Below are 26,444 nucleotides of genomic sequence, written 5' to 3'. Positions count from 1 at the left end.
ACAAGGGGTGTAGAGAGAGGAAGCAGAGGTGGTGGAGTGTTTGATAACAAGTCAGAAGAAGGCCCAGTGAACCAGCCCAGTGCGGGGCACCATGCACTAGCAAATCCCTCCAGGCCTTTCTTTCTTACTAAACCTTGTCACCAATTCTCTTCATTTTCTTTTTTAAGGTGATGATAGCCAGGACAAGCACATGCTTTATTGACCAAACCAGGACGCTTTTGAGAGTGGAAGGGGATGCCATTAATTATTACTTTGGGACAACAGGCATAAACTGGGACTCTTACTAAAAAAAAACCACTCTATGAGCCCCAAAAGTCACTCCACTTCCGTTCTCCCTTCCTACGAAAAGATTTAAAAATTACTCCATCTCCTTTTTGCCATTAACTGCAAGATTTGGTTACTAAGGTGAGCAAGGCCCAAGCATCTCACTCTTTTCTATTCTGCCATCTCGCAGAATCGTCATCTCCCTGGCTAGGATAAGGAGAGCTGGAACAACCTCCAGGATCTGGTTCATAATCCAGGGCTCTCTCCATGTGTGCCTGATTGATGTGCCCCATTGGCTTCCACTGGCCAAGTCTCAGCTGCCAAGACCTTGGCCCTTCCAAAAACCAAACCCCAGGATTTTCTCACTCCCTTTCCTCCAGCTCAGCTTCTCTTCAAACACAATGCCCTTCGCCCTTTGACTCCTTCTCAGTGTGTCACCGTATCTCTTCAACTTTCAGGGCCCCCATTTATCCTTTGGAAGCCTCCAGTTCCTCCGAATAAAGTGCTCTGTGTGGTCTGATATCTCTGAGGCTAAATAATTCACATCTTCTCCCTCTCTGCAGGTTTAGGAGAATAAGAAGTCATTGGGTCTTCCAATGACAACAAAAGAGGGAGAGAGGAGTATGAAAATCCTGCAAGTTGAGAACTCTGGTGACACTGTTGCCCTGGTAAAATTGTCATAAGATGCTTAAGAATGGAACCAGAGCAGATACAGTCTTTGTATGGTCAAAGCTTATAAAATTAGGGGGTTCCTTTAAAAAATGAATACAAATTAAATTAAAAAGTGAGTATTATTTCAAAGAGAAGAGAAATTGACACCAACTGCAAATTTTAAAAAGCTAACAAATACCACAAATTGCACAAAATCTATATAAATTAATTATTAATTTTTTACATTTATGACATCAATTCTGTAAAACTCAATTTCCAAGAAAAAAATAATTCAGTCTTTTGTTTAACATGGCTGATCAAAGAATGATTATATTTTGATTTTGATTATAGTTGGGCTGCATAAAATACATGGCTGAATGCACAGCCATACCTGATATTTGTAGTTCTATGACAGATTTGTGCCCTAAAAATGCAGAAATTTTCATAAATTCTCTTTTGTACAATTCCATCAAAAAAGAAGAAAGTACGTGGTGCATTTAAAATTGTACATATTGAATTATCAAGTATATTCTTGCTAGTAAAGAATGTCTGTTCGGAGCAGGCTTCCATAAAAATGGATCTTTTTTTCTATTCATAAATTTATGTATCTGATGTTTGGAAGAATTTTCAAATCTTGTTTCTCCTCCACCACCCACAACCTTCTAGAGTTAGGTACATTCCATTACAATATAACTTCTAGCCTTAAAGTCATGATGTCAGAGAAGTGGCACAGTAGGCAATAGGAATATTGCTTAGAACCATTGATATACCAGGAGAGATAGTAGCAACTTAACGATACGTAGAAATGAGAGTAACCTAAATACATCCCACTAACTTCAAACCAAATGAGTTCCCCAACTCAACTTCCTTTTAGTTGGATGTCAAAAATGCCAGCAGCCATTCCAACACCACCTGACCCAGGAGAAGTGTGCCATAGGAAAAGTCAGAGTGGGAAAGAACAACAGTCTAGTTGATAATGGTTAGAATATCTTACTTTTACAAATAACACAAATCATTTGTCCACTCCCAGTGTCTTCAAAGGGCCCTGCTCAAGGGAGGGACATTGAGGCTTGAGCTCCATCAACTTCATGGTAGGTCCACCTCTGAAAGGGTTCATGGGCTTGCTTCCTGGACCTTCAGTAAAGGACACAGTTTCATAGTACAGCATAGACACCATAAAATAGAAGAAAACTGGGGAGGTGCATGAGAGGAGGAGACATGGGGAAGCAACGAGGAGACAGACAAGGAGGGAGAAGAGATATTGGACAATGTGAGAGTTTAAAGCAGAATCCAAAAAATCTTTCACACACCTCCCATCTAGAGGTAGAGCCTATTTCCTCTTCCTTTGAATTTGGGCAAACTGTGACTTCTTTGACTGTCAGAGTAAAGCCAAATGAGGCTATGTGAATTTTAGGCCAGAAAAGGCGCAACTCCAACTTAATCCTTTTAGGATGCTTGTTTGGGGGTACTGGGGACAGCTGCCAGGTCCAACTACCCTGAGGCAGCCATGCTTGGGAGGCCTGTGTAGGTGCTCTGGTTGACAGCCCCAGATAAGCTCTACCTGAGAGCCAGTGTTAGTTTCCAGCCATGTGAATGAGCTCCCAACCCAACCGAGCCTTCAGATGACTATGGCCCCAGCAGACATCTGGCTGCAATCATGTGAAGACCTCAAGAGAAAACCATCAAGCTGATTCCTTCCCAAATTCCTCACCCACAAAATAGTGAGGAAAAAAATGTTTGCTTTAAACCGCTAAGTTTCAGGAAAACATATTCACAGCAATAGGTAGGTAATTGAAACAGATGGGAAGGAAGTGGAAGGAGGGGGAGAGGAAAGGCATGGAGAAGTCCAGAGGAAGGAGAAAGGAGTACCCAAAGGACTTGGCAAGATAAGAAAGCTACAGGCTTGAGAAGGAATCCCCAAAGCAGGAGACTTGGTCACCATTGCACCTCCAAACCTGGACGTCTCTTTCTAATAAGTTCATTGTTTAGTATAATTTGAGTCAAGAGGCTCTAAAAAGAGTCTGGGATCCACTCACTGCTGAGTAAGACCTTTCCTCTCCCCATCTCTCAGTTTCTCTCTCTCTCTCTTTTTTTTTTTTTTTTTTGAGGAAGATTAGCCCTGAGCTAACATCTGCTGTCAATCCTCCTCTTTTTTTTGAGGAAGACTGGCCCTGAGATAACATCCATGCCCATCTTCCTCTACTTTATATGTGGGACGCCTACCACAGCATGGCTTGCCAAGCAGTGCCATGTCCACACCCGGCATCTGAACCGACAAACCCCGGGCCGCTGAAGCAGAATGTGCAAACTTAACCGCTGCGCCACTGGGCTGGCCCCTCAGTTCCTCCCTCTTTAGAAAGAGTTGGTTAAACTGATGATATTTCTGAAAATGCTGTCAGCAAACACCTACATTAGAGTTACTTGGGGGAGGGGGTGATCTGTCTAAAATTTGGGTTCTCCAGATCTGGGAAATTGCCATCTCTAGGAGTAGAGCCAAGGAATCTGCATTTCTAACAAGTACTACCAAATTATTTTAAAGTTTCAGAACCTGTGGATTGGGTGATACTTAAGGGCCAATGTGTCAGGGGGGAAAAAAATAAAGGCTTAAGAAGTCTATTGGTGCCTACTCCTGGTGCAGAGGGAGATCCAGAGGAAATGTTAGAATCATTGAAAGCGGGGAGCAGAGCAGGGCAGAGTCGTGCTGAAGACTTCCTAAAAGACTGCTAATTTGGCAGTTTTGCAGGGTGACCATTTAGCCAAGTGGTCCCTGTGTGTGGCATCTCCCACCTTTACATTGCTCTTGCCTCCACACCTCCGTGACAGTTAGTCTGTTCTCCTCGGAAGCCTGTCCTAGTCCTGTGCATCTTTGGGGTCCAGGTCAAATTACCAACGTCATCACTGGTCCGCATCCTGTGGAAAGAGCACTTATCTGAGAATGAATAGATCCAAACATGAATTCCAACTTTGCCCCTGGTTGAATGTATGACCTGTTTGGGACAGGATAGGGTGAAGGGATGCTCCTCTTAGGACCTCTTTTCCCATCCACAAGATGAAGGTGATGGACTAATAATGTCAAAGAGTACTTCTATATTTGAGAAAATATGGCAGCTGGGGAACCATGCCAGGTCAGATAAGCACCTGATGCTTGTCCATACCATTGGTACCTTTCAATCCTTGGTTGAGATTGACATACATGAATGACTGGAACAGAATCATCTGTCCTAGGGGCCTATGGACCAAGAGGTCCTTGGAAATGGCCTGAGCGTACCCTGCAGTTGACAGTGTCTGCTCACCTCTGTGCTCAGGGATGAACTCAGAGCCCTCAGGGCTGAGCACAGGGAACCCTCTTCCCGACAAGGACCTCAGTGGAAGATGCTGTGTCTCTTTGTTGCCAACTGTTTGCTCATTACTCTCTACCCATTAGAACCCGGAGGACGCCTCAGGTGGAATCTGTAGGTGTTACTCATGGTGCTGTGCAGACCCAGGCCCCTCATATTCCCCCTCCTCCTTATTCTCTCCTCAAAGCTGCCTCCAGAGCCAGAAATTCGCAGAGGAAGCTCTAGATAGTTTGGAAACTCAAGGAATGTCCAAGCTGAGGGGACTAGAGAGCTCCACAGCCTCAATAACCCTCCTTTTTTGTACACATGTATAAATGGAAGCTTCTAGTAGCAAATAGATTTGTCCAGGATCACACAGCAAATAAATAGCAAAACTGGAGCTGAAATCCAGGTGTGAAGGGGAGCAAGGTGTTGTCAGATCCCACCACCTAGTTAGAAATCAGGGTGGATATAGTAGCTATTTGTCATTTTGTATTTAAATATTCAGCATTTTAATCTCACTCCTACAGTTGAAGAATTTCCTACTCAGAGAGTCTTGGTGTGAGGTAAAACCGGCATTCCACTATAAAAGCTGAAAGGTCCGTGCTTTCACTTTATCAGTCAGGGCTCAGTAAAGGACATAGAAATGATACTCAGTGTTTCAAACGGAGAGGATTTAACTCGGAGAACTGGTTACATGAGTATTGGGAAGATGAAATACCAAAACGAGGAGAGGCCGAGGTACCCATCACTTCTGGATTTGAGAGAATTAAAGATTTGGGATTATCAGACCCAGGGACTCATAGAAGGGGCCCAGGCACAGCTGGTGCTCACACCTCTGGAAAGACAGAGAGGTAGGGGCTGTGTGGTTGGCACTCAGTCTTCTAGAATGCACTGCAGCTGGTGTCCAGACCTCTGAAGGGAACCTGGCTCAAATGGTGCTTGGTCCACTGAGTCGGGGGCACAGCCAGCTGGTGCTGGTATTTATGAGGTGCAATGTATCTGGCTTGAAAAGTGCCTAAAGGATCCAGAGACTGGAGGTGTAACTCTTTTCTGCTGCTGGCGAGATGCTGACAGGAGCCACAAACAGGAAGAAAAACCCTTTCTCCCCTCATTCCACCTGTCAGTTTCCTCTCAGTGCCTCCTATTCACAGAGTCTAACTAGATACAAACTGGCAAAAGAGGGAAAATTAAGTTTGCAGAGTCCCATTCTCAACATCACAGAGAAGAGTATAGAAGCTGAGAGACAGTAGGTAATTACTATCATGCTCACTTTCCCAGACTCTCTTGCAGCTAGGAAATAGGTGCTTGTCTTGGGCTCAATCAGACACTCCCACCTCAGACATTGAATTGGGAACTAGTAAGTAAAGAAGCAAGGACAACGGAGAATTCATTTGATGACAGTAGTGACAGCAGACAGCCTTATCCTGTTTCTGGGGGCAGCAGTGGCAGGGACTATGGTGATGGCATTGATAGTGCAAGATGGGTACCCAGTGTTCAGTGTTCTGTTGACTGTGGCACTGGCTTTGTAGCCTTCCTTGTTCCCACCATTCTCCTTATTTTCCAGTCCTCCTGCTGATCATCCTGTGAACTATCACAATTTTTATTTTTAGAACACATATTTTTTAATTTTTATTTATTTATTTTTAAAGATTTTATTTTTTTCCTTTTCCTCCCCAAACCCCCCCGGTACATAGTTGTATATTCTTCGTTGTGGGTCCTTCTAGTTGTGGCATGTGGGACGCTGCCTCAGCGTGGCTTTTGATGAGCAGTGCCATGTCCACGCCCAGGATTCGAACCAACGAAACACTGGGCCGCCTGCAGCGGAGCGCACGAACTCAACCACTCGGCCAGGGGCCAGCCCCACTACCACAATTTTTTAAAATAAATTTCCTTTCTGCTTAAAATAACCAGAGTTGCATTTGTATCCAGAAACCCAGACTGATATAGCAAGCACAGCACATGGAGCGGCCTCTGAGCCTGGAAGTCTCAATGAACAAAAGAGAACTTTTTTTCTTGCCAGAGGTTGTCATCCTCATGTGATGTGCAATGGAGTCCCTCCACATAACTGGTTCCTGGAGCCTGTCATCATGCGATGGGCCCTATGTTCCTCTGGGTTAAGTTTTATCTTGGAAGGGGTGCCCTTTAGAACTTGAATGCCAAGAAATGAGTAACACTGAGGTCATTTACTATCTTACTTTCTCATTGGAAGGAATTGGACATTAGGAAAGAACTCGCGCTAGAATGGGAATCAGAGAGCATTCTCTCCAAAATAACAGAGTAAACCTAAACTAGTTCCATGAATAGTAGAAAAGGCTTTTGGCATGGGAAACTGGTCTCTAATGCTGGCCCAAGCCCTTAACCTGCATGCAACAATAAGCAAGTTGTTCTCCTCTCTGGGCCCCAGTTACCACCTGCACCACCGGGAATGTATAAAGAAAGGATCTTCCCCCTGTCTCACCTGGGGCACTTCCTTGGCTCTCGTTCTTTCCATTCCTAGTGATGTTCAAGAAGATATCAGTGGTAGTAGTGTTGGAAATAGGGTGGACCTGTGCAGAGCAACAGGAGAGCAAGTAAAACACTGTAGACCAGACACCTTCCAGGAAGACCTGAGACTCCGAGCCCTTGTCCTACATCTTCCTCTCATTAGGTGAGCTGCACGCCATGTGAAAACATAACGTAAAAAGAGAACTGAGCCCACATGACTGTCACTGAGACCTAGGTTTGGGGCTTGGCGGGCAGTTTACACCCTTATTCAATGGGATATACATTTCCAAATCAACAAGTACTGCCATCTTAGCTGTCCTAAGATATCTCAGACATGATACAACTTCAGCAGGCTCTGTGAGGAAGATAGGCATCCATTTGTCCTTGTGGTATCTTCTTAATACATTGTCTGCCTTTGAGTAGGTCAAGAATTTTTTTTTTTAGCCACATCATCTAAGGCAGTGGCTCACCAGTACCAGTATACCAAGAGTCCAGCGATTCTAGAGTCTTCCAAAAAACCAAATTAAAAAAAGAAAGAAAGAAAGAAAGGTCCTAAGGTAACCCTGATGTATTCTAAGTTTGGAACTACCGGTCTAAAACTCTTCTGATTTAATATCACATTCCTGATAAACATTGTTAAATGTAGATCACATCATTTCTAATTCATCATATTTATACTTTTGCCCATTCTTGCCTCTTTCTGCTGTTAATTTTTGCTCTAAAGACTCATTCCTCTCAATTTGCCATTCCTGTTAAGCATTGCTCAGTAGACAGTGCATCATTCATGATTTGTCATATTTATCATTTTACACAATTTTTCCTTGCTTTTGCTATTGATTTGCTCCTTACCATCTACTTTAGCGTATTAATTCATCAAGCAAACTGAGACTTACTTAACTCAGTGTTCCTCCAAGATCATTGGCAAAGTGAAAGGATGACATGGAGATGTCAGAAGTATGCTTAGATTCAATGTACTTTATTTTTCATGTCTAAAGAGTCTCCTCTCTTCCCCCAACCACCTACCCAAAGCTAATCCATTGTTGAATTTTGTCGTTGACCTTGGCTCTCCTTCATTCACTGTGCTACAGCCTTACTAGTCTTTTTTCAGTTTCTCATATGTGCTGAGTTCCTTCCTGCTCCAAAGCATTCACATACACTGGTGCACACATTTGGTTTCCTCTTGCCTTGAGTCTTCATCAGGCATCCTATACTCCTCCGACATGGTCCTTATCACAGTATGTAGCTATTTTAATTGTGACTTTACTTAATGTTTCTCTTCCTTCCAGACATTAGACTCTATAAGGACAAAGTATTGTGCCTTTTCCACACTAGTGCCTTACACATAATAGGTCCTCAACAAATATTTGTTGAATGAACTAAAATGAATCATAAAACCCTCCTTAATCTGAAAAAGCAAAAGGGAAGGACTGGCTACTGGAACAGGGACCTGTCTATAAGGGACTTCCTAAAATGAGCCAAGGTGAAGGGTCCCCCACATTGTGGGGACATAACAAGAGGGAGCTGAGGGAATAAATGCCCCAATCTTCTCTCCTTCTTCCTTCTGATCTCTTGCCTGGGTCGCATTGGGTGGTTCCAATCAGAAGCCAGAGAGCAAGACAACTTGTTGATGCAGCCCAGACATTTGGTCTTCTGAGGCATGGAACAGGACAAGAAGAGTGGTGAGTGGATCTGGAAGGAGAAAGAAAAAAATCCAAACTTATATCTCTCATTCCTCATCATCGACTCTTGGGTTTCATCCAGGTGAAAAGTTAAGGTCCCACCACAGGGGTTGCACAAGTCCCATAGGTCACAAAACCATTGTGGGAGTTGTCAGTTCGGTCTCCTACTCACCCAAAATCTAAAATGTTAGCCATCACCAGTGTTCTCTGTATTCAGAGGAGAAAGGGGAATATAAAGAAACAATTAACATAAAATGGAGCTGTTGCAGACCCCACTCCTGTAGCTAGTCCTGAGGCTCATGGTTGATAATTAGAGCTGCCTCCTTCCACCATCCTTTCCAGGTTTCCTTTACCTTTTACTAGCTAGATGGGATGCTTTACCTGGTGAGGTGATCCCAACCTTCATTCTGTAGATTCTGAGTCCTTGATGATCTTTCCTTTATGGAGTATCCCAGAGTATTTCATTGACTGGGAATATTGGGTAAAGAAGTGCTAAGAGGTACCAGTGAATCCCCTTGGGTTCCAGAAGAACTTCCACTGTATAGTAGCAACTCAATTTACCTCTGGTTAGTGACGCCCTCAATTTTCTCTCTGTTAGTTAAATGGCATGAGGAGACAAAATAGCCAGGGAGCAGTCTTTGCTCTCAATTCAGCAAAACTATGACAGTGTCCTCCCGTAGAAGCATTCCTCCCTTGAGCGCCAAGACCACCAATCACTGAGCTCAAGATTGGGAGTCTGGGAGACAAAAATTCCCCCAGTGGTTATTAGATGTCAAAGTGAGAGGAGAATCCCAGCTTCCTCCCTTGATTCTGGCACCGATTTATTGTGACTATAGGGGAGATGGCACCATATGCAGGCCAGTGATTTAATGCATACACCCCATCCTGTAGGGCAGTACTCCAGACTCTCATGGTATTGTCTCCCACATAGTACCACAAGTTAACCTTTAACAGGACATTCCATCATTTTATTAGGTGAACTGGTTTGGGGTAAGAAAGAATGTGTTTTCGAACTGGATATTCATAGTTCTCCATTTTTCCCTTTCCCGGTGCATACTCTCCAGGGCTGTCAGAAAAAATCCATCTGATGCCACAATTTTTACCATCATTATTTTTGTCAGTGTTGCCACCATGATTGCCACTACAAAATGCTTTAGTTGCTACCTGCAGTTAATCCTATGCCACTACCAGTAATAATTTGATTAATCGCTATGCTACCACACACCATTGATTATTCATTCCAATTTTTCCCTGGCTAGGAGATTTTCTGAGCATTCCTGAAATATGTGAGCAATCAAGAGTCAGGGCAGGAAGCGTGGCATACTTAGCCTGGATACTATGGGGAAGATTTTATGAAGGAAATTTATAAATGTATAGGCAATAAAGGCCACAAAGGAGAGTATAGTACCCCAGGGCTAGTAGCAGCAGTGTGCCATTGCCACCCCAAGGCCTGAAAGGATGAGCGGTGGAAAGTTACTGGTACTTAAAGCAGAAGGACTGTGTGGAGGAGCCAGCTGACAGGTGTTGATACTTTTGGTGAAAGACTCAGCCAGTCCACGGCCACACCAGAAGAAGGAAGTGAGGGGAATTGACACCTGGATCTGACTCTCCTCCTATCTTCTGGTTTCCTCCTGGTGCTACCCACTGGCTGAGACCAACCAGAAAGCAGAGGACAAGGGAGCCAGCCAATAGATGTCATCCATATGATGTCATCAACCTCCGAGGGCACAGAGCAAAGTGGAGAAGTAGGGAAAGTAAACCAGCATGGCACGTGAGTGATCTCCAGCACAGGAGCCTTAGAAGGCTTGGACACCACTTCTCACTATGTTGCTATTTCTTGAATAAAATAAAGTTAAAATCAACTTTAGAAATAATTATTCATGCCTACTAATTTCTCACAGGAGTCCTTCAAGACACGAACGTGATGCTTCATCATCTGGAGCTGCTACCAAGACCTATCTTCCTAGGATCCTCACCACTTGGACCAGAGGTTCTTAATCCTGGGCTGCAAATAAAATTACATGGGGAGCTTTAAAAAAAATACTGATGGACAGGGTGTAGGCATGGGAAAGGAGGTGGCAAAGGAGGGAAAGAGGAGAGTAAGATAGCAGATAAGTAGGACGTTAAGAGCTGAGAGGAAGCAACAGGCAGAAGACAGGAAATCTTGCCTGTCAGCAGTCAATACTTGTAACAACTGGAGGAATGAGTGCCTCAGTCCTGAAGGGGCATCTGGGTGATGATCCATAGAACCCACATGATATTATATATTAGTATGAGATTTTGTAGGTATTAGATCCAGGAATTCCTAAATCCTACCCAACTTCTCACTTCTTCTCTCAGGGAGTTCTCAACTTCTGTACAAGACTAGAGCCAAATATGAAACAAAGTACTGGTACTGATACTAGCACTGCATATATAGCTGCGCACAGGCACTGCATCTCAAGAAAGTGGAGCAATCAAATGTATGTGAGGAAGAGGCTCAGTAGAAAGTAAATGTTGTCCTTACATCCAAGAGAAAGACTTCCAGTAATGGTGACCTAAAGTGGTCAGGTGATTCTTCTCCACAGAAAACAAGTATAAAAGTGGATGAAATTGTCAAAAACAAATCAAGGCACTGGAAATTTACCAAAGGAAAATAAACTTTGAGAAACATTTATTCTCAGAAAACAGAGCTTCAGTTCCAAGAAGCTCAATGAACCCCAAGTAGATTAAACACAAAGAAAACCACACTTAGACACCTCATAGTCAAATTTCTGAGAGACAAAGAAACATATTTGAAAACAACTAGAGAAAAATGACTCGTGACATACAGGTGACCAATAAAACAATTAATGGCTGACCTCTCATCAGAAACAATGAAGGCCAGAAGCCACTGAAATAATATATTCAAAGAGCTGAAAGAAAAACAACTATCAAACAAGAATTCTATATCCAGAGAAACTATCCTTCAAAAAGAGAGGCAACAAACCATAATACAATGATAACTAGTACCTATAATACATGAAGAACTCTCAAAATCTGGAAGTACACAATCCAATTGGAAAAAGGGCAAAAGACATGAAGATATTTCACCTGAAAGGAAAGGAGCACATGAAAGGTGTTCAACACCATTGGCCATAAGGGAAATGCAAATTAAACCCACAATGAGATATCACTACACACCTATCAAAATGGCTAAAATAAAAAAGAGTGACAATAGCAAATGCTAACAAGGCTGCAGAGAAACTGGATCACTCATACATTGCTGTTAGGAATGTACAATGGTAAAGTTACTCTGGAAAATAGTTTAGCCGTTTCTTATAAAGGAAACATTCAACTACCATGCAACCCAGAAATTGCACTTTGGGGCATTTATCCTAGAGAAATGAAAACTTATGTTCACGCAAAAATCTGCACATGAATGTTCATAGTAGCTACATTCATAATAGCCAAACACAGCCCAGGTATTCTCCAACAGGTGATTGGGCAAACAAATGGTGGTATATCCATGGAATACTCAGCATGGAATACTAAGGAATGAACTAATGAGGGATGCAACAGCTTGGATGGATCTCCAGGGAATTATGGTGATTTAACAAAAGCCCATTCTAAAGGGTTAAATATGTGTGATTCCATTTACATAGCATTTTGAAATGACAAAATTTTAGAAATGGAGAACAGATTGGTAGTTGCCAGACGCTATGGATTAGGGGGCAAGACGAGTGGGAAGGAGAGAAGTATGGTATATAAGGGCGATGTTAGGGATCTTGGTACTAATAGAACTGCAGTATCTTGACTGTGGTAGTGGATACACAAATCTACATGGGATAAAATCATTTAGAACTAAGTACATATGCACATACACTCGTACACAAACGAGTACAAGTAAGACGAAAATCTGGACGAGATCAGTGGGTTGTTTCAATGTCAAAATCTGAGTTTTGATCTTATACTATTTTTCATTTCTTTTTCAAAATGTCACCATTGGGGAAACTGGATAAAGGGTATTATTTCTTACAACTACATGTGAATCTACAATTATCTCAATAAATTTTTCAACTAGAGAAAATAAAGGCTTTCCCACATAAACAAAAACTGAGAGAAGTTACCGCTACCAGACTTGATCTTTAATGCTGAAAGGAGATGACACTAAATGTGATTTAAATCTGAAGGTAAGAATGAAGAACACTAAATGGTAAATATAAAAGAGAGTGTGTGTATATTTATTCTTTTCTCTTAATTTCTTTAAAACTGATGATTGTTTAAAGCAGTAACTATAACACTGTATCATTAAGTTTATAACATACATAAAGGTAATATATAAGACAAAAGCACAAAGGAGGGGGCAGAAAATAGAACTATACTGGTACAAAGTTACTATATTTTACCAGAATTAAGTCAATAGGGAGACGTTCAATTCTGTCTCCGTCCCAAGGCTAGGATTGCTAGGATCTCTTGACCACACCATACCCTCTTCCTCTCTCTGTTAGGAGTTCCTTCATTCCTCTACCACCAGACTCCACTTACAGAGGGAATAAAACCCAGAAGTGGACAGACATTGAGTTCATGGAGAACCGATGGTCTCTCTGGGATATGAAAAGCGATTGAGTGTCCCTCAGAGGCCTCTCTGAGGGACAGGAGACCTTTGGTGGAGTTGTGGTAGGACGATGCAGTGTAATGATTTAACAAAGGCTTGAGTCAGAGAGACTTGAGTTAGATCTCAGTCTGGCTACTTATAAACTAAATAAACTTGGGCATATCTCATAACTTCCCTGAGTCTTGGATTCCTCATCTGTGAAATAAGAAAAACAATAAAACCTGTGCCATGGAGTTTTCGTGAAGATCATACAAGAGGATTTATGTAGTGTGCATAACATACTGTCTGGTAGGTAGGACATGTTTCATAAACAATAAAGATTAGTATTATTACAAGAACAAACAGTGCAAAATTGAGGGCATCCCATAATGATCTCAACCACTCAGATGCAAACCTTATAGGGTCACAGCTTTCAGGAAAGGGGTCAACCTGGAACTCCCCATAGTGAGAATTTCCTGTGTCTTATGGATAGTTCCAGTCTCCGGGGATCTAGAGACAATTTCTCCTGTACCCTACAGTCTCTATTTATATTCAAGCTATTTGGCATAAAATGCTAAAAATTATCCTTTGCTAAAATTTCCACTTGGATTTCTGAAGACACAAATTGACTCTTAAAGTTATCAACCTTATTTTGCCCCTGGGACATTTATTTTGAACCTAAATAAGGTTAAAAAAAAAAAAAAAACCCCAGAAATAAACTCTCTTGGTATGTGCATGTTTATGATAAAAGTATTTGTTACATGTACAAGCAAGTCTTCTCTCTAAGCCCCTGTTCCTCTATTCTGTAAAATGGAGGTGACAACAATATCTATCCCAAAGACTTTTATGAAAACGTAATGAGACAAGGCAGAAAATTCTCTGACACCTAGTTGGTGCTCAAGTGATGTTAGTCTCCTCCCTGCTCCTAGAAAAGATAAAGGTTATATGGAGGTTAAAATCTGAGTAGGGAAACTTTATTCTTTCAAAATCCCACCCACATTTACTCCCCCCATCCCTACAGCACCCAAATCAGTGGGTTTCAATCAAAGGTAATTTAATTAACTCTGGACACACATACATGGTGGGTACAGGGTTAGGAAGACTACTTTGATGAGTATAAGTACTAGATCACTAGCCAGAGCTTCCTGCTAGATTCTCTGGTGTGCTTTTAATAAATCTTACCCTTGCCCTCCATCTCTTGGAATTATAGTAACCTTACCACCCAAATCACCTGAGGAAGGACCGAGTCACTGCGTCATGGTCAAAGATCCCCCAGGGCAACCCAGATACAGAGTGTCTGGTTTTCAAAGGCCAGTGCCTCCTACACCCACCCACAGGCCTATTCAGTCAGATAAGTACAGGCACACCTCATTGAGCACTGCCATCACTGCATGGAGTCCTTATCATGCTGCTAATGTTGGAAATATTTTTATAATTAAAAAAGTACTGATATCCACAACTCTTCTGCAGGGTTTCCTAACCTCGGCACTATTGACATTTGGGGACAGATCACTCTTTGTTGCAGGGCTGTCCTGTGCATTGTAGAATGTTTAGCAACATCCCTGGCCTCTACCAGTGGGTCTCCTCCTACCACCGATTTTATGACTATCAAAAATGTCTTTAGACATTGTCAAGTGTTCCTGGGTGGCAGAATCACCCGATCCTTGGAAAAAAAACTTCTCTTCTGAATTGTGTGTTAAAAGGCCGATCCTCACTTCTTGGTCAGCTGCTCTAGAAGAGGGAGCACTGTGGTGAGCTCCCACCAAGGAGCACCCATAGGCAATCCTGCCTTTCTTCTGCCTGAATGGTAAATGCCAGTCTGTTGACTCTGCAGGGCCCGCCTTCTGCAGTTATTTTGGCTTCTGATGAACTGATTTGACCACCCAAGGGAGCTAAGGAAAGAGATACCAGGGATAATGCTTGTGGACCCACCAAAGTACAAAAGAAGCTGTATCACTGAGATGTTGAAATGCAGGCTTCAGAGGAGCCTTCAAGGACATGAAGGTAGAGGAAGCAGTGAAGATTGGCAGGTGAGAGAAGGTTGATCAACCACTGTGTTGGGAGAAGCAATGGCTGAGGAATGAGCATCATGGCTTCAGGGGATTTAAAGAGAAGGAAAATCTACCAGTAATTGAAAGATGGGTAAGACATTTCTCTACGGATCACGCACGGTGCTGCTCCAGTTAGCACTCCCATTTCCAAAAAACCATCACACACACACCTGCAAATGGCATATACCTGTGTGTTCCGTTACAATGTATGAAGCCTTTGCATATTCATGGAACACTTGTGCCCATTCTGGGACGTATGCTAAACCAGCATAATCAATCTCAATTTATCGATGAGAAAACTGAAGGTCAGGGAGGTTAAATGGTGCCCAAGGTTAAGAGCACTTGGACTCAAAAGCACAAACTCAGACTTCAGATCTGAGGCTCACTAAATCCCACTAAAGCATGCCAGCTTTGTCTTCTAAGAGGACTCTGGAAAGGAGGTGGTAGGGAATGTGCTGGCCCCTGGTGATCGAGTCACGCCTCTAGTCAGAATGATTCTCTAAACCAAAGTTTGGCCCTCCTTCTATACTGTACTTTTGACATTTCTGTTTAAATATACTAAGTCTGCACCTTCTGCAAGTAGGTGACTGTTTCTGGCCTCCGGACAACGTGTGTGTTGTTCCCACAGTTCCATGGGAGACTCCAGATGGGAGGGAGGCAGCACCTAAGACTATGCCTGGCACACTGTGGGAGCTCAATAAGGGTTTGTTGAATCAATCAGTGATACAAGGGCATTGGAGCTGGACAGACCAAGGTCCCAGTCCTGGCTCTTTACACTTGCTATCCATGTGATAACGATCAAGGTAGTTTACCCTCTCCTCATGCACAAAATGGGGGTTCTAAGCCTTGCAGGAATCCTCTGAGGGTTCAAGGGAGATCATGCGGGAAGAGTATTTTATATGGTGCCTGAAAAGGTAAAGGCACACACTAAATGGTAGCTGTGGTTTTATTATTGTCAAAGGGGCTTCCACTCTGAAATGTAGTAAAGTGGCCTTGGATAAAATCATATCAGACAAGACCAAAGGAGAAAGGCAGAGCTGTGCTTTGGCCGGACACTCTGCTCCAGGGGTAGCCCAGCCTTGTGAATAGCAGGAGTTAGGGGTGAATGACCTGCATGTGGGGCCAGGTTCCTCCCTCTTGGTCCTCTTTCTCCCTAAAATGCCAACCCCAGGCTGGGCTACTGGCTGGGTAGCAGCATACAGCTCCAGGTCTCTGTCATTTCTCCTGCTTCTCACTCGGTGCCAAAAGCTTCAGTCAGATGGGAAAAGGTTGGTATGGAACATGAGAGCCCCAAAAGCAACCTGGAAATGGGGCGGGGGACCCAGCAGCACAAAGAGAGCCCATTTCTTTTTTTAAAAAATTATTTTGTTGAGGTCATATTTGTTTACAACATTGTGTAATTTCAGGTGTACATTATTATATATCAGTTTCTGTATAAACTGCATACTGCTCGCCACCAATAGTCTCGTTTTTATCAGTCACCATGCATATGTGCCCCTTTACCCCCTTCATCCACCCCCCAGCCCCTTCCCCTTTGGTAACCACTAATCTGTTCTCTTTATCCATGTGTTTGTTTCTCTTCCATTTATGAGTGAAGTTATACAGTGTTTGTCTTTCTCTGTTTAGCTTATTTCACTTAACATAATACTCTCAAGGTCCATTCATGTTGTTGCAAATGGAACGATTTTGTCTTTTTTATAGCTGAGTAGTATTCCATTGTGTATGTATATATATACACATATATACATACACACACACACACACACATATATATATACATATCTCACATCTTCTTTATCCATTCATCAGCTGTTGGGCACTTGGGTTGTTTCCACGTCTTGGTTATTGTGAATAATGCTGCAATGAACATAGGGGTGCATAAACCTCTTTGTATTGTTGATTTCATGTTCTTTGGATAAGTAACCAGTAGTGGGATAGCTGGGTTGTATGGTATTTCTATTTTTAAGTTTTTGAGAAATCTCCATACTCTTTTTAATAGTGGCTACACCAGTTTGCATTCCCACCATGAGTGTATGAGAAAGAGAGCCCATTTCTTATCTCATAGGATAAGGAGTCAATCAATTCAGTTCATCAAATATATATGAGGCATGTATGATGTGCCAGCCACTGTCCTAGATGTGGAGGCTAAAGCAATGAGTGAAACAAAGACCTTGCCTTTGTGGAATTAATTTTCCAGTGGGAGAGAAACAGAAAATACCTAATACACGTAACAGACAGTAAAAGGCTGCAGAAAAGAGAAAAAGTGGAGCAGGGAAAGGCAGATCCAAAGTCTGGGGTGGGGCTGGTGGCAAGCAAGGTGAGATCGAGAAGGGGAGATATGGGCCAAAATGTGAAGGTGAGCGCCTTAGGCAAGTCAGACCTACCTGTAAGAAAAGTTTCCTTTCAGGCCTACTTTCTCTGCTGAAGCTTAAAATCTGCAAATGGAAGTGGGGAGATGAAATGCAGTATATCCAACATAATCTGCTGGAAATGAGGACAGTTAGCAGTAGTTTTCACGATTTTTGAGCAGCCAGTAAGATTTCCTTTAAAATATATGTATATTATAATGCATGATTGTAAAAGTAATACCTATTCTTGGTGGAAATTCAAACATACAAAAGTATAAGAGAGAAAGCAAAAATTTGTCAAAATTTTACCTTCCAGATCTAAGTTCTTCATATGAAGTTGGAAGTCCTAATAGCTAGTAATTGCAAGGATAAAACTATTCACGTAAAAGGAGAATAGAAGGGGCCGGCCCGGTGGTGCAGCAGTTAAGTTTGCGCTCTGCTTCGGAGGCCCTGGGTTCGCCAGTTGGACCCCAGGTGTGGACCTATGTACTGCATATTGAGCCGTGCTGTGGCAGGTGTCCCACAATAAAACAGAGGAAGATGGGCATGGATGTTAGCTCAGGGCCAGTCTTCCTCAAAAAAAAAATTTTTTTTTAAGTAAAGATAAAGAAAAGGAGAATACAAAGTAACTTGTTAATCCTGCCTCAGAGGATCCCATGGCTTTTTTTTTCTGTTAACAAATATTTACTGAGAACTAAGAGCCAGGGCTGCTAGGTACGTAGACTGCAGAAATGAGTATGTTGAGATCCCTGCTCTCAAAAGTCTTTTTGGTTAAAGAATGGAAAGAGTGACTGAGAGAAGCTACTATTTATTGATGCTTTTCTGTTTATCGATGCTTTCCATTGGTTATCCATAACCCTTCTGCAAGCCTAAAATGTGGATATTACACTCCCATTTTACAGTGAAGAAAATTGATCATCAAAGATATAGGTCATTGATCCAAGATCACACAACTATAAAATGATTAAGTCAAGTTGGAACCCTGCTCTCAGATTCAAAGTCAGTCTTCCTTTCACTGTAGAACATCTATTCTAGAATGACTATGAGACAAGAGGTAGAAGCCTGAGAGAGCTTACTCATCAAATTCCATAAAATCAGACCTGGAAGGGTCCTCAGAGTTGATGGGTTTCAACTGCCTCATTTTACAAATGAAGAAATGGAGATTTGGGGAAGTTAAGTTGATATGATATCCCAAGGGCAGGGTAAAGATTTGAATCCACTTGAGTTGGATTCTCAAGTCTGGGGTTTTCACCACATCAGGATCCTCCCAGAAGTGAAAGCCTCACCTTCGGTGTAGAAGGATAAGGCCACAGCCTGGTGGGCCAGGTGGACCGAGCAAGAAGAGGTCCAGAGCTCAGCTGCTATGGACATCCTCACGGTTGCACCCAGGGCCACCCCAGCCCCTGGCATATGGGGCTGACAAAGGTAAGGTGATGGGTTTGGGCTCTCTCAACCACTTTCTCTCTTCAGGGTCAGAGAATACTGTCTCACGAGAAGCATGCAAACTTCCTACGGAAAAGGGCTCATGCCGAGGCTCAATCCCAAGGTGGTTTTACAACTCAAAAACTTATGACTGTGAGCCGTTTTTATACAGAGGCTGCGATGGCAATGGCAACAACTTTTTGAGGGAAAAACTTGGGAGGAAGCCTGAAAGAACACCTGATTTCCTAACAAGAACACAGCCCTCTTTGAAGTCAGGATTGTTCTAGGGCAATAAAAGGCATTTTTGTGAACACAGATGCATTCCTCCACCCCAAATTTATTCTCCCTTCTGTGTTGCTAAAGTCACTCATCCCTGTACCTGAAATTCTACAAATATTGTCAACATATTTAAAATCTCAAGACCTTTTTTTAAAAATATATACGTACAAATACAGTGGGGAAATTGAGTTAACAGTCATTCACACTTAGAATGAATTACTTCTTAGCATATAGGAAGATAAAGGTTTTGAAAGAGAGGGGGCTGGATTTGAAAACCTGGGGCTTGGTATTAGAAAGGCCTAAACTGGACAAGGAAAGGATTTCTGGAGTCCTGTGAAACAACACAAGGGAATAACACAAGCCAGAAAAGAAAGATAGGAATGCAGGGAGAAACTGAAGCTATTAAGGCAATTTTTAACTTAAAAATTAGTGAAATTTTATGAAAGCCCTTATCTACTAAGGCTATACCACATCTTCCTGCCACAGGCTACACGGGGAGAGCAGTGAAGAGCCTGGTCCTGGAGTCCATTGGTTTGCTTTAAGCAACACCAACGGTTACAGCTTGGAGAGAGAGGAGGAAACGCAGGGATCATCTAGTTCAGTTATCTCAAATCTCAGAGGGAAAAATGGAGGACTGAAGATAGGCAGGGACTTCTCTAAAATCACAGGGTGGAATGAGACAGAGGCATCACTGATCCTAGGAAAACACCCTTTCTTCTGCATTGCAATGTCCACTCCATGATTTTCCCAGACTTCCTCTGTACTCAGGGATGGAGGGCATAATTGAAGATGGAGAGTTCATTTGGGTACTCGCCTTTATCTCCAATTCTGATTCAGGGTCCTTCCCTCAGGTCCAAGACAGCTGCTTCCCATTGCCCAAGGAAAAATAACTACCATCACTTAAGCCAGGGACTGCGCTAAACTCTTTATAAACAGTCCATATAAACCTCAGAGTAACTCTGAAAATTAGACTGTGTTCATGCTTCTCAAAGTGTGGTCCAGGGACCAGCAGCCTCCAAGTCACCTAAGAACTTGTTAGAAATGCAGAATCTCAAGCTTCCCTCCAGACTACTAAATCGTAATCTGCATTGTAACAAGATTCCCAAATGACTGGTAGACACATTCAAGTTTAAGAAGCAGTGGTAGATGAGGAAACACAGATAAAACAAATTGGTAATGTTTGCAAGGCCACACAGCTGGAAAATGGCAGAGCAGGTCAACGAGCCCATGTTGGTCCACTTCCGAAATCCATGATCTTAACCACTATGCCACACTCCTTCAAAGACCTCAGAATTTGCCCCATGGGGCTGATTTCCAATCAAAGATATTTTTCAAAAGATTTCAAAAGTCCAGCTTTTGCTGCAGAGACAACAGACATATTTTCCTCCCACTCTTTCTTACTCTGGCTCAAAGAAAGGCTAGCAGGGCCACTGTGTGAGTGGGTGGCCAATTGGACAACGCTGGGAAACAGGATGCCTGGATCTTCTCCGGGAAGAGCCTGAGACAGAATCCTAAATGTCTCTCATGACCACTGTCTTCTATTTCCAGGAGAGACAAAGTCACGCCAGCATACTGAGCACTTCAACAAAGGAGAGATTGCCTCATTCCTAGTCCCTAGGCTCCAGCCCCTCCACTCCCACACTCCCTCCCTGCTTCTCTACATCTCACTATGGATAACATTCTCCACGGCAAACACCAATCATATATCCCACCAAAATGTTCTAGAAACTCCTGAGTTGTGCAATATCTAAATCACTGGCTCCAAGCTCTGTCTCCCACCCATTAAAACACGAGAATTATCCTGCCTTGGGATCATTGTCTTTATAATCCAACTGTGTCTTTATTCACCACTGCATCTCTGGTGCCTAAAATTATATCAGTGTACCAATATTCAACATCACTCAACAGCTCCAGACTAGACACACCTTCAGAGTGGGTGGAAGTAGACAAGGAATTCCACACACCTGTGCATCACTTACCCACTATTCATCTGCCCTTTAGTGATCTACCCATCATCCTTTATTTTAAACTGAAATAGCGTTCTAGCTGATCTCAGGGTTTCTGCTCTTGTCCCCTCAGTCTATTCTCAACAGAGTAACCAGAAGGATCCTTTTCCATCATGATACTCCTCTATTCATAATCTCTCAATGACTTTCCATCTAACTCAGAGTAAAAGCCAAAGTCCATATGAGTACCTGCCTCGGGTTCCTGTCTGAGGGCCTTCTGTAGATGCTGTGGGAGAGCACTCATATTCCCCTTCAGTAATGAAGCACTGATTCCTCCAGCCGCTGGGAGTTTGATGGCTGATGGCTCTCAGTGAGTCCCTCTACCCCTCTATGGAAGCCAAAGAGTCTCACTATTACCTCTCTTCCTAATTGACTGCTTGAGTGTGAGCATATGACATGGACTCAGCCAACGGATGCTTCCGTCCTGGACTTTGAATCTGGAGGGAATGATACAAAGACCCAACAAATTGAGAAAGTTTTTATCATTGTGGTGGGGGTGGTGAAAGTCTGGGGGTGACAGAGCATCGAAGGCCCAACAGTGGCAGTGCCATTGGTAGCAAGGATAAAACTACTACAAACTCAGAGATGCTCAAAACGTATGTCTTTTAAAAAAAATTATGATTGGCCTGAATTTCTGTTTTGAGCTCCCATTTGACCATGTAATGGAAATCTCTGTCATTTCATTGGTTTCGGCCACCACCTACCCCCAAAGTTAATTCTACATTCCAATACACTTGCTCAACTTCTAGGCATCAGATGGGAGATGTGCTTGATGTTTGGTCGTCATCATATAGACACACTTTTTTATTCCTGCTGGGTGCTCAGATATTTTTCCAGCATCTTTCTCATCTGACAAGAGGTCACCTGGTGACTTATATTCTCTGCTTGCTGCTTTCTAGAGCTCAGGAAATACCTGGCTGCTGTGCACCACCTAGAGCTATAGAAAACTCAGTGGGACTCTCTAAAAACCCTATACTTAGGCACCCCATGTACCAATTTCTGATCTACCTGGCAGAGGTTCTCAGTTCCAACTTTCTCCTAGTTGTGGGAAATATATCCTGTCTACAGTCACTTCTTCTCTTGATTCCAAAATATACCAGGTACTCAATTGCCCCAAAGGACTTAGCCCAGGGCCCCTTCTCAGGGTCCCAAACCCCATCTATTTCTCTTTGTTCTCTTCTCTCTTCCTTAAACTTCCAGTGGGGAGAATTTTATACACCTGCTGGTGGAGACAGGCAGGGAGCAGACATTGGTAAAATCTGCTTCCGATATATCATATGTTCTTCCAAATCTTTGTCTGAGGTCTACACCTCCTCTTTTCACTCTACCAGCCAAGAATTTAAATATTTTGTGAAGTATGTTCTGTTGTGCCGTCCCTTCCCCAAGCATGAAGTAGAATACCAGGCTGCCAGGGATGGGGGATAGACCAAAGAAAAGTGGATCTATAGGGATAAAAGTCCAATTAAATTTTATCTACAGGAATTAAATTCAATTAGCATCTCAAAATAATATCCGTCTGCATATGCCTTTACTTCTTTTTCTACATAAAGAATATATACAGTATTATTTTCTATCAGGGCTTTTATGCAGCATTATGTTATAAGCATTTTCCCAGGTCAGTGAATATTCTTCAGTGTCATTGTTAATGGCTGTGTAATATTCTAACGTCCAGAGCATTGTAATTTACTTAGCCAGTTATCTACTGTTGAATGTTTGTGTGTTTCCAAGTTTTCATCTTTGTAAAGTAACACAAGGTTAAACAGAAACATGGCTTTTAAACACCTTTTAAAAATAACATCCTGACTGAATAAGACATCTCACTCACATGTCCCCTCTAAACAACAATAATTTGGCATCCATCCATGGACAAAAGTGCTTTTGTGGGACCTTTGGGATCCAGTTGGGGACTGTGAAACCCCCAAGCAGTCCAAGACTGAGGAGAGCCATTTAGAGAATGCAGGCCCGGACCCGGGCAGCTGACTCACCTACCATGGTCCTGGCTACAGACCCAGAAGCAGCTCCATACCCCTGAGGACTTGGCAACAGCCCCATTTGCCTTGGTCCTGTCACCAGGACTGTATGCCAAGGGACCCAGGAGGAGTCATGCCCACCCATGTGTTGGATAACAGGAATACAGAATTCAGTCCTGGCTGTAATGTCAGGACACTGTGAACAGGCCCCAGCCCCTGTCAGTCTCCCTCAGGGAGCCCCTGGAGGTAAGCCCACCAGACTTGCTCAGACTGTTGATTCTGAAAGGGCCCAATAACTAGGGTCTAGCCCATCCCAGCCACAGTCCTCAAACAGTCCTGCTGGTCCAGGAACCCAGCAGGAGACATGCCCATCTGTGCCCCTGGGGATTCTGGAAGGGCCCTGTACTCGACTCCAGACCCCTCACAGCCGCAGTCTGTGAATAGTCCTACTGGCACAGGGACCAGGAAGGAGACACTCCTGTCTGCACCCCTGGAGATCCTGAAGGGCCCCATATTCAATCCCAGCCCCTTCCAGCCACAGACCATGAGCAGTTCTGCTGGCACGGGGACCTGGTGGGAGACACGTCTATACCTCAGAAGATCCAGAAAGGATCCTATACTTGGCTCCAGCCCCTCCAGCCAGGATTAGGGAGCAGTCCAGCCCACCCAGGGATCTGGTAGGAGACACCCCCATCCATACCTCCAGAACCAGGTCTATGGACCTCAGTCTTGGCTGTGGAACCTAAAACAGCCCTGGGGGCTCAGTTCCAGTCCCTCTCAGCCATGGTCGAGGGTTGGTCTTGCCCACCCAGGGACTCATCAAATGACCAGGCAGCAGCCCTCCCAGGGACCTGGTGGGAGCCACACCCACCTCACTTTGGTAATAGCCTTGCTGACTGAGAACCCGACTGTGGACCCTGAAGCGGACCCTTGTCCCAGCAGCACACTCTACTGAACAAGGTACTAGAGGCAGTCCCATCCACCCGGGGACCAGACAGGATCTACGCCTGCCTGAGGCCCTGGTAACAAGCATGCCAACCATGGACCCCGCTGCAGACCCAGGGATAGCCTCAAAAGTGGCTCTAACCCTGCGTGACTGGGATTCTGGAGGTAATCTTATCAGCCTGGGGGAACCAACAGAAAAGTATTTTTACCTACCAAAACCAGTCTGTAAAGACCGGAAGAGGTGTTTGCTCCTTCAAATGCACAGACACCAACACAAGGCTACATGAATCACGAAGAATCAGGCAAATAAGACGCCACCAAAGGGACTAATAAAGCTCCAGTCACCAGCCCCAAAGAAACAGAGATCTATGATCTGCCCACCAAAGAATTCAAAATAATCATCTTAAAGAAACTTAAGGAAATGCAAGAGAATATATATAGATAACTAAACGAAATCAGGGTGTTTTACAAGGATGCAATTAAAGTGTTGACTGGTTGGGGCTGCATTTTTCATCTCAAGGTTCAACTGGGGAAGGAACCACTTCTAGCTCACTCACGTGATTGTTGGTAGGAGTCAGTTCCTTGTGGGCTGTTGGTCAAAGGCCACCTTCAGTTCCTTGACAAGTGGGCCTCTCCAGAGGGCAGTTCAGTTCATGGCAGCTGGCTTCATCAGAGCAAGCAGTGAGAAGAACCAGAGTGCTAGCAAGACAGAAGTCACAGTCTTTTGTAACTTAACCTTGGAAGTGACATCCCATAACTTTTTATTACATCATTGCTCATTAAAAGCAAGTCATTAGATCCAGGCTATATTCAAGGAGGGGATTACACAAGAGCATGAACCCCAGGAGGTGGGGCTCACTGGGGGCCACCTTAGAAGTCTGACTGCCACAGGGAATAACTTGACGAGAGTCACACGTCAGTGATTGCTTAAAGTCTCAGTTCTTGGGTCTCTTCCATTTCCCTTCCTTCTTCTGTGATATTTCTTCACAGGTGAAAGCTCAAGGCTCACGGTGCCTGCCCCTATGTGTACAAATACCCAAGTGGTCTTACATCACTAAGTCTGGATTCTGAGAAATGTTGTGTTATAAAAGTTGCTGAGATGGAAAGAAAAACAGAAACTACCAGAAAGAAGAAACTGCCAGAAGGCCAGTGGGTGCCAGATGAGCTACATAAGCACTGGGAATAACACTCTTGACGTAGTATTGAGGTCTTATTAAATTTCTCTATCCACGTATGCTGGAGGAAAATCTTCCAAATGCCCCTTGGGACAGTAGTAACCTCCTCAAGGCTTTTAAAAAACTTGCTGGGAAGAATGAAAGAATACTTTAGGAGCATACGTTAATGCAGATATATAGAACCTGCTTTCACCAGTTAAAAATATTGCGGGAAGATTTTCCTATATTATTAAATATTCTGCAACACAATTGCTAAAAAGTGTAGAGCTTTCCTTGTATGGATGGATCATAATTTATTTAAGCAATTTAAGTTAAATGTTAAGGTTGTTTACGGTCTCTCAATATAATAAGTAATGTTGCAAGGATAATAAAACACTGTGGGCATTTCTGATTCACTTATGCTAGATGCTAAGTGGAATTTCTAGGTCAAAGAGGACATGCGTTTTAAAAGCTTTTGATACATAATACCTTCCATTAAAATTTTAATAACTGCCACTTATGATGTGTGAGGAACCAAGCTAAGTTTTTTTGCATACGTTATCTCATTTAATATTCCCAACAGCCGGGAGAATAAGATCCTATTAATATCTGTGTCTTACAAATGAGGAAGTTGAAAGTCAAGAAGATAAATTACTTGCCCCAAATAGCAGACTGGCAGGGAATGAAGCTGGTGTTTGAATCAAAGTCTGACTCTAGGGCCCATATTCTTAATCAGTTTGCTATTAATAAAGTTCAGCTCTGCCGTGACCAGCACGGCAGAGGTAAGTCCCTGCTTACCTCTCCATCCCATAAAATCCCCTGGATCTCTCCACAGGACTGCACAGAGATACTCTGGGCTGCCTGCTTCTACCTTTTCAAGTTTACATTTTGTGGGTTCTTGAAAGCAAGGATCTTGCCTTACACATCTCTCCCCCACACTGAGCCAAAAAAAGTGACATGCACAGAATAAGTACTCAATAAAAACACGTTGATTAGTTTTTCAGAAATTATACCATGGAAGAATGGAGGGATCTGGAATTTATTTCTCCGAATTAAGGTTTTAAGCTGTGAGTCAATGCTATGATTCTTATCATCTCTGAATTATGGAAGTGAGAAAGGTAAGAAGGAAGGAGGGAGAGAGAAAGGGAGGGAGGGAGGAAGAAATAACACTGATAAAAGACAGTCAACTCATACCCAGAAACTCTCACTGATGGTTCCCAAGTTGGAGACAATAAAAACAAGAGCTGTGAGTAGGCGGCCCAGGAAAAAGTTATGAAAGAACCCTCAAGAGTAAAAACCCCTACTCACTACTGAAG

The 26,444-nt window shown here is 43.1% G+C and overlaps 1 protein-coding gene and 1 long non-coding RNA gene across 5 annotated transcripts in view; one reads left to right on the top strand and one right to left on the bottom strand.

The window, feature by feature from the left end:
• LOC103540393 (eppin-like) overlaps positions 1–20,857 on the top strand; it is a 32,956-nt gene extending 12,099 nt beyond the window's left edge. For 2 of the 4 annotated variants that reach the window (XM_070588399.1, XM_070588400.1), the window contains one exon: positions 18,823–20,857. In XM_070588399.1, the coding sequence (XP_070444500.1) occupies positions 18,823–19,061 (239 nt within the window). In that variant the 3' untranslated portion in view covers positions 19,062–20,857. Of the gene's footprint in view, positions 1–167; positions 787–18,822 lie in introns of those variants that run through there. The other 2 variants (XM_070588401.1, XM_070588402.1) reach the window with 2 other exon arrangements.
• Positions 174–24,984, bottom strand: LOC139078086 (uncharacterized). The gene is made up of 5 exons (XR_011530844.1): positions 24,532–24,984; positions 8,293–8,408; positions 6,694–6,781; positions 3,703–3,825; positions 174–2,049 (listed from the first exon to the last, which is right to left on the bottom strand). It is a non-coding gene; the product is annotated as an uncharacterized lncRNA (long non-coding RNA).
• Positions 24,985–26,444: the final 1,460 nt, after the last annotated feature.

This window comes from Equus przewalskii, chromosome 21, assembly GCF_037783145.1.
Source record: "Equus przewalskii isolate Varuska chromosome 21, EquPr2, whole genome shotgun sequence".
NCBI classification, from domain to species: Eukaryota; Metazoa; Chordata; class Mammalia; order Perissodactyla; family Equidae; genus Equus; species Equus przewalskii.
Note: the sequence above shows the minus strand (reverse complement) of the source record. Positions and strands in the feature narration are given on the sequence as shown.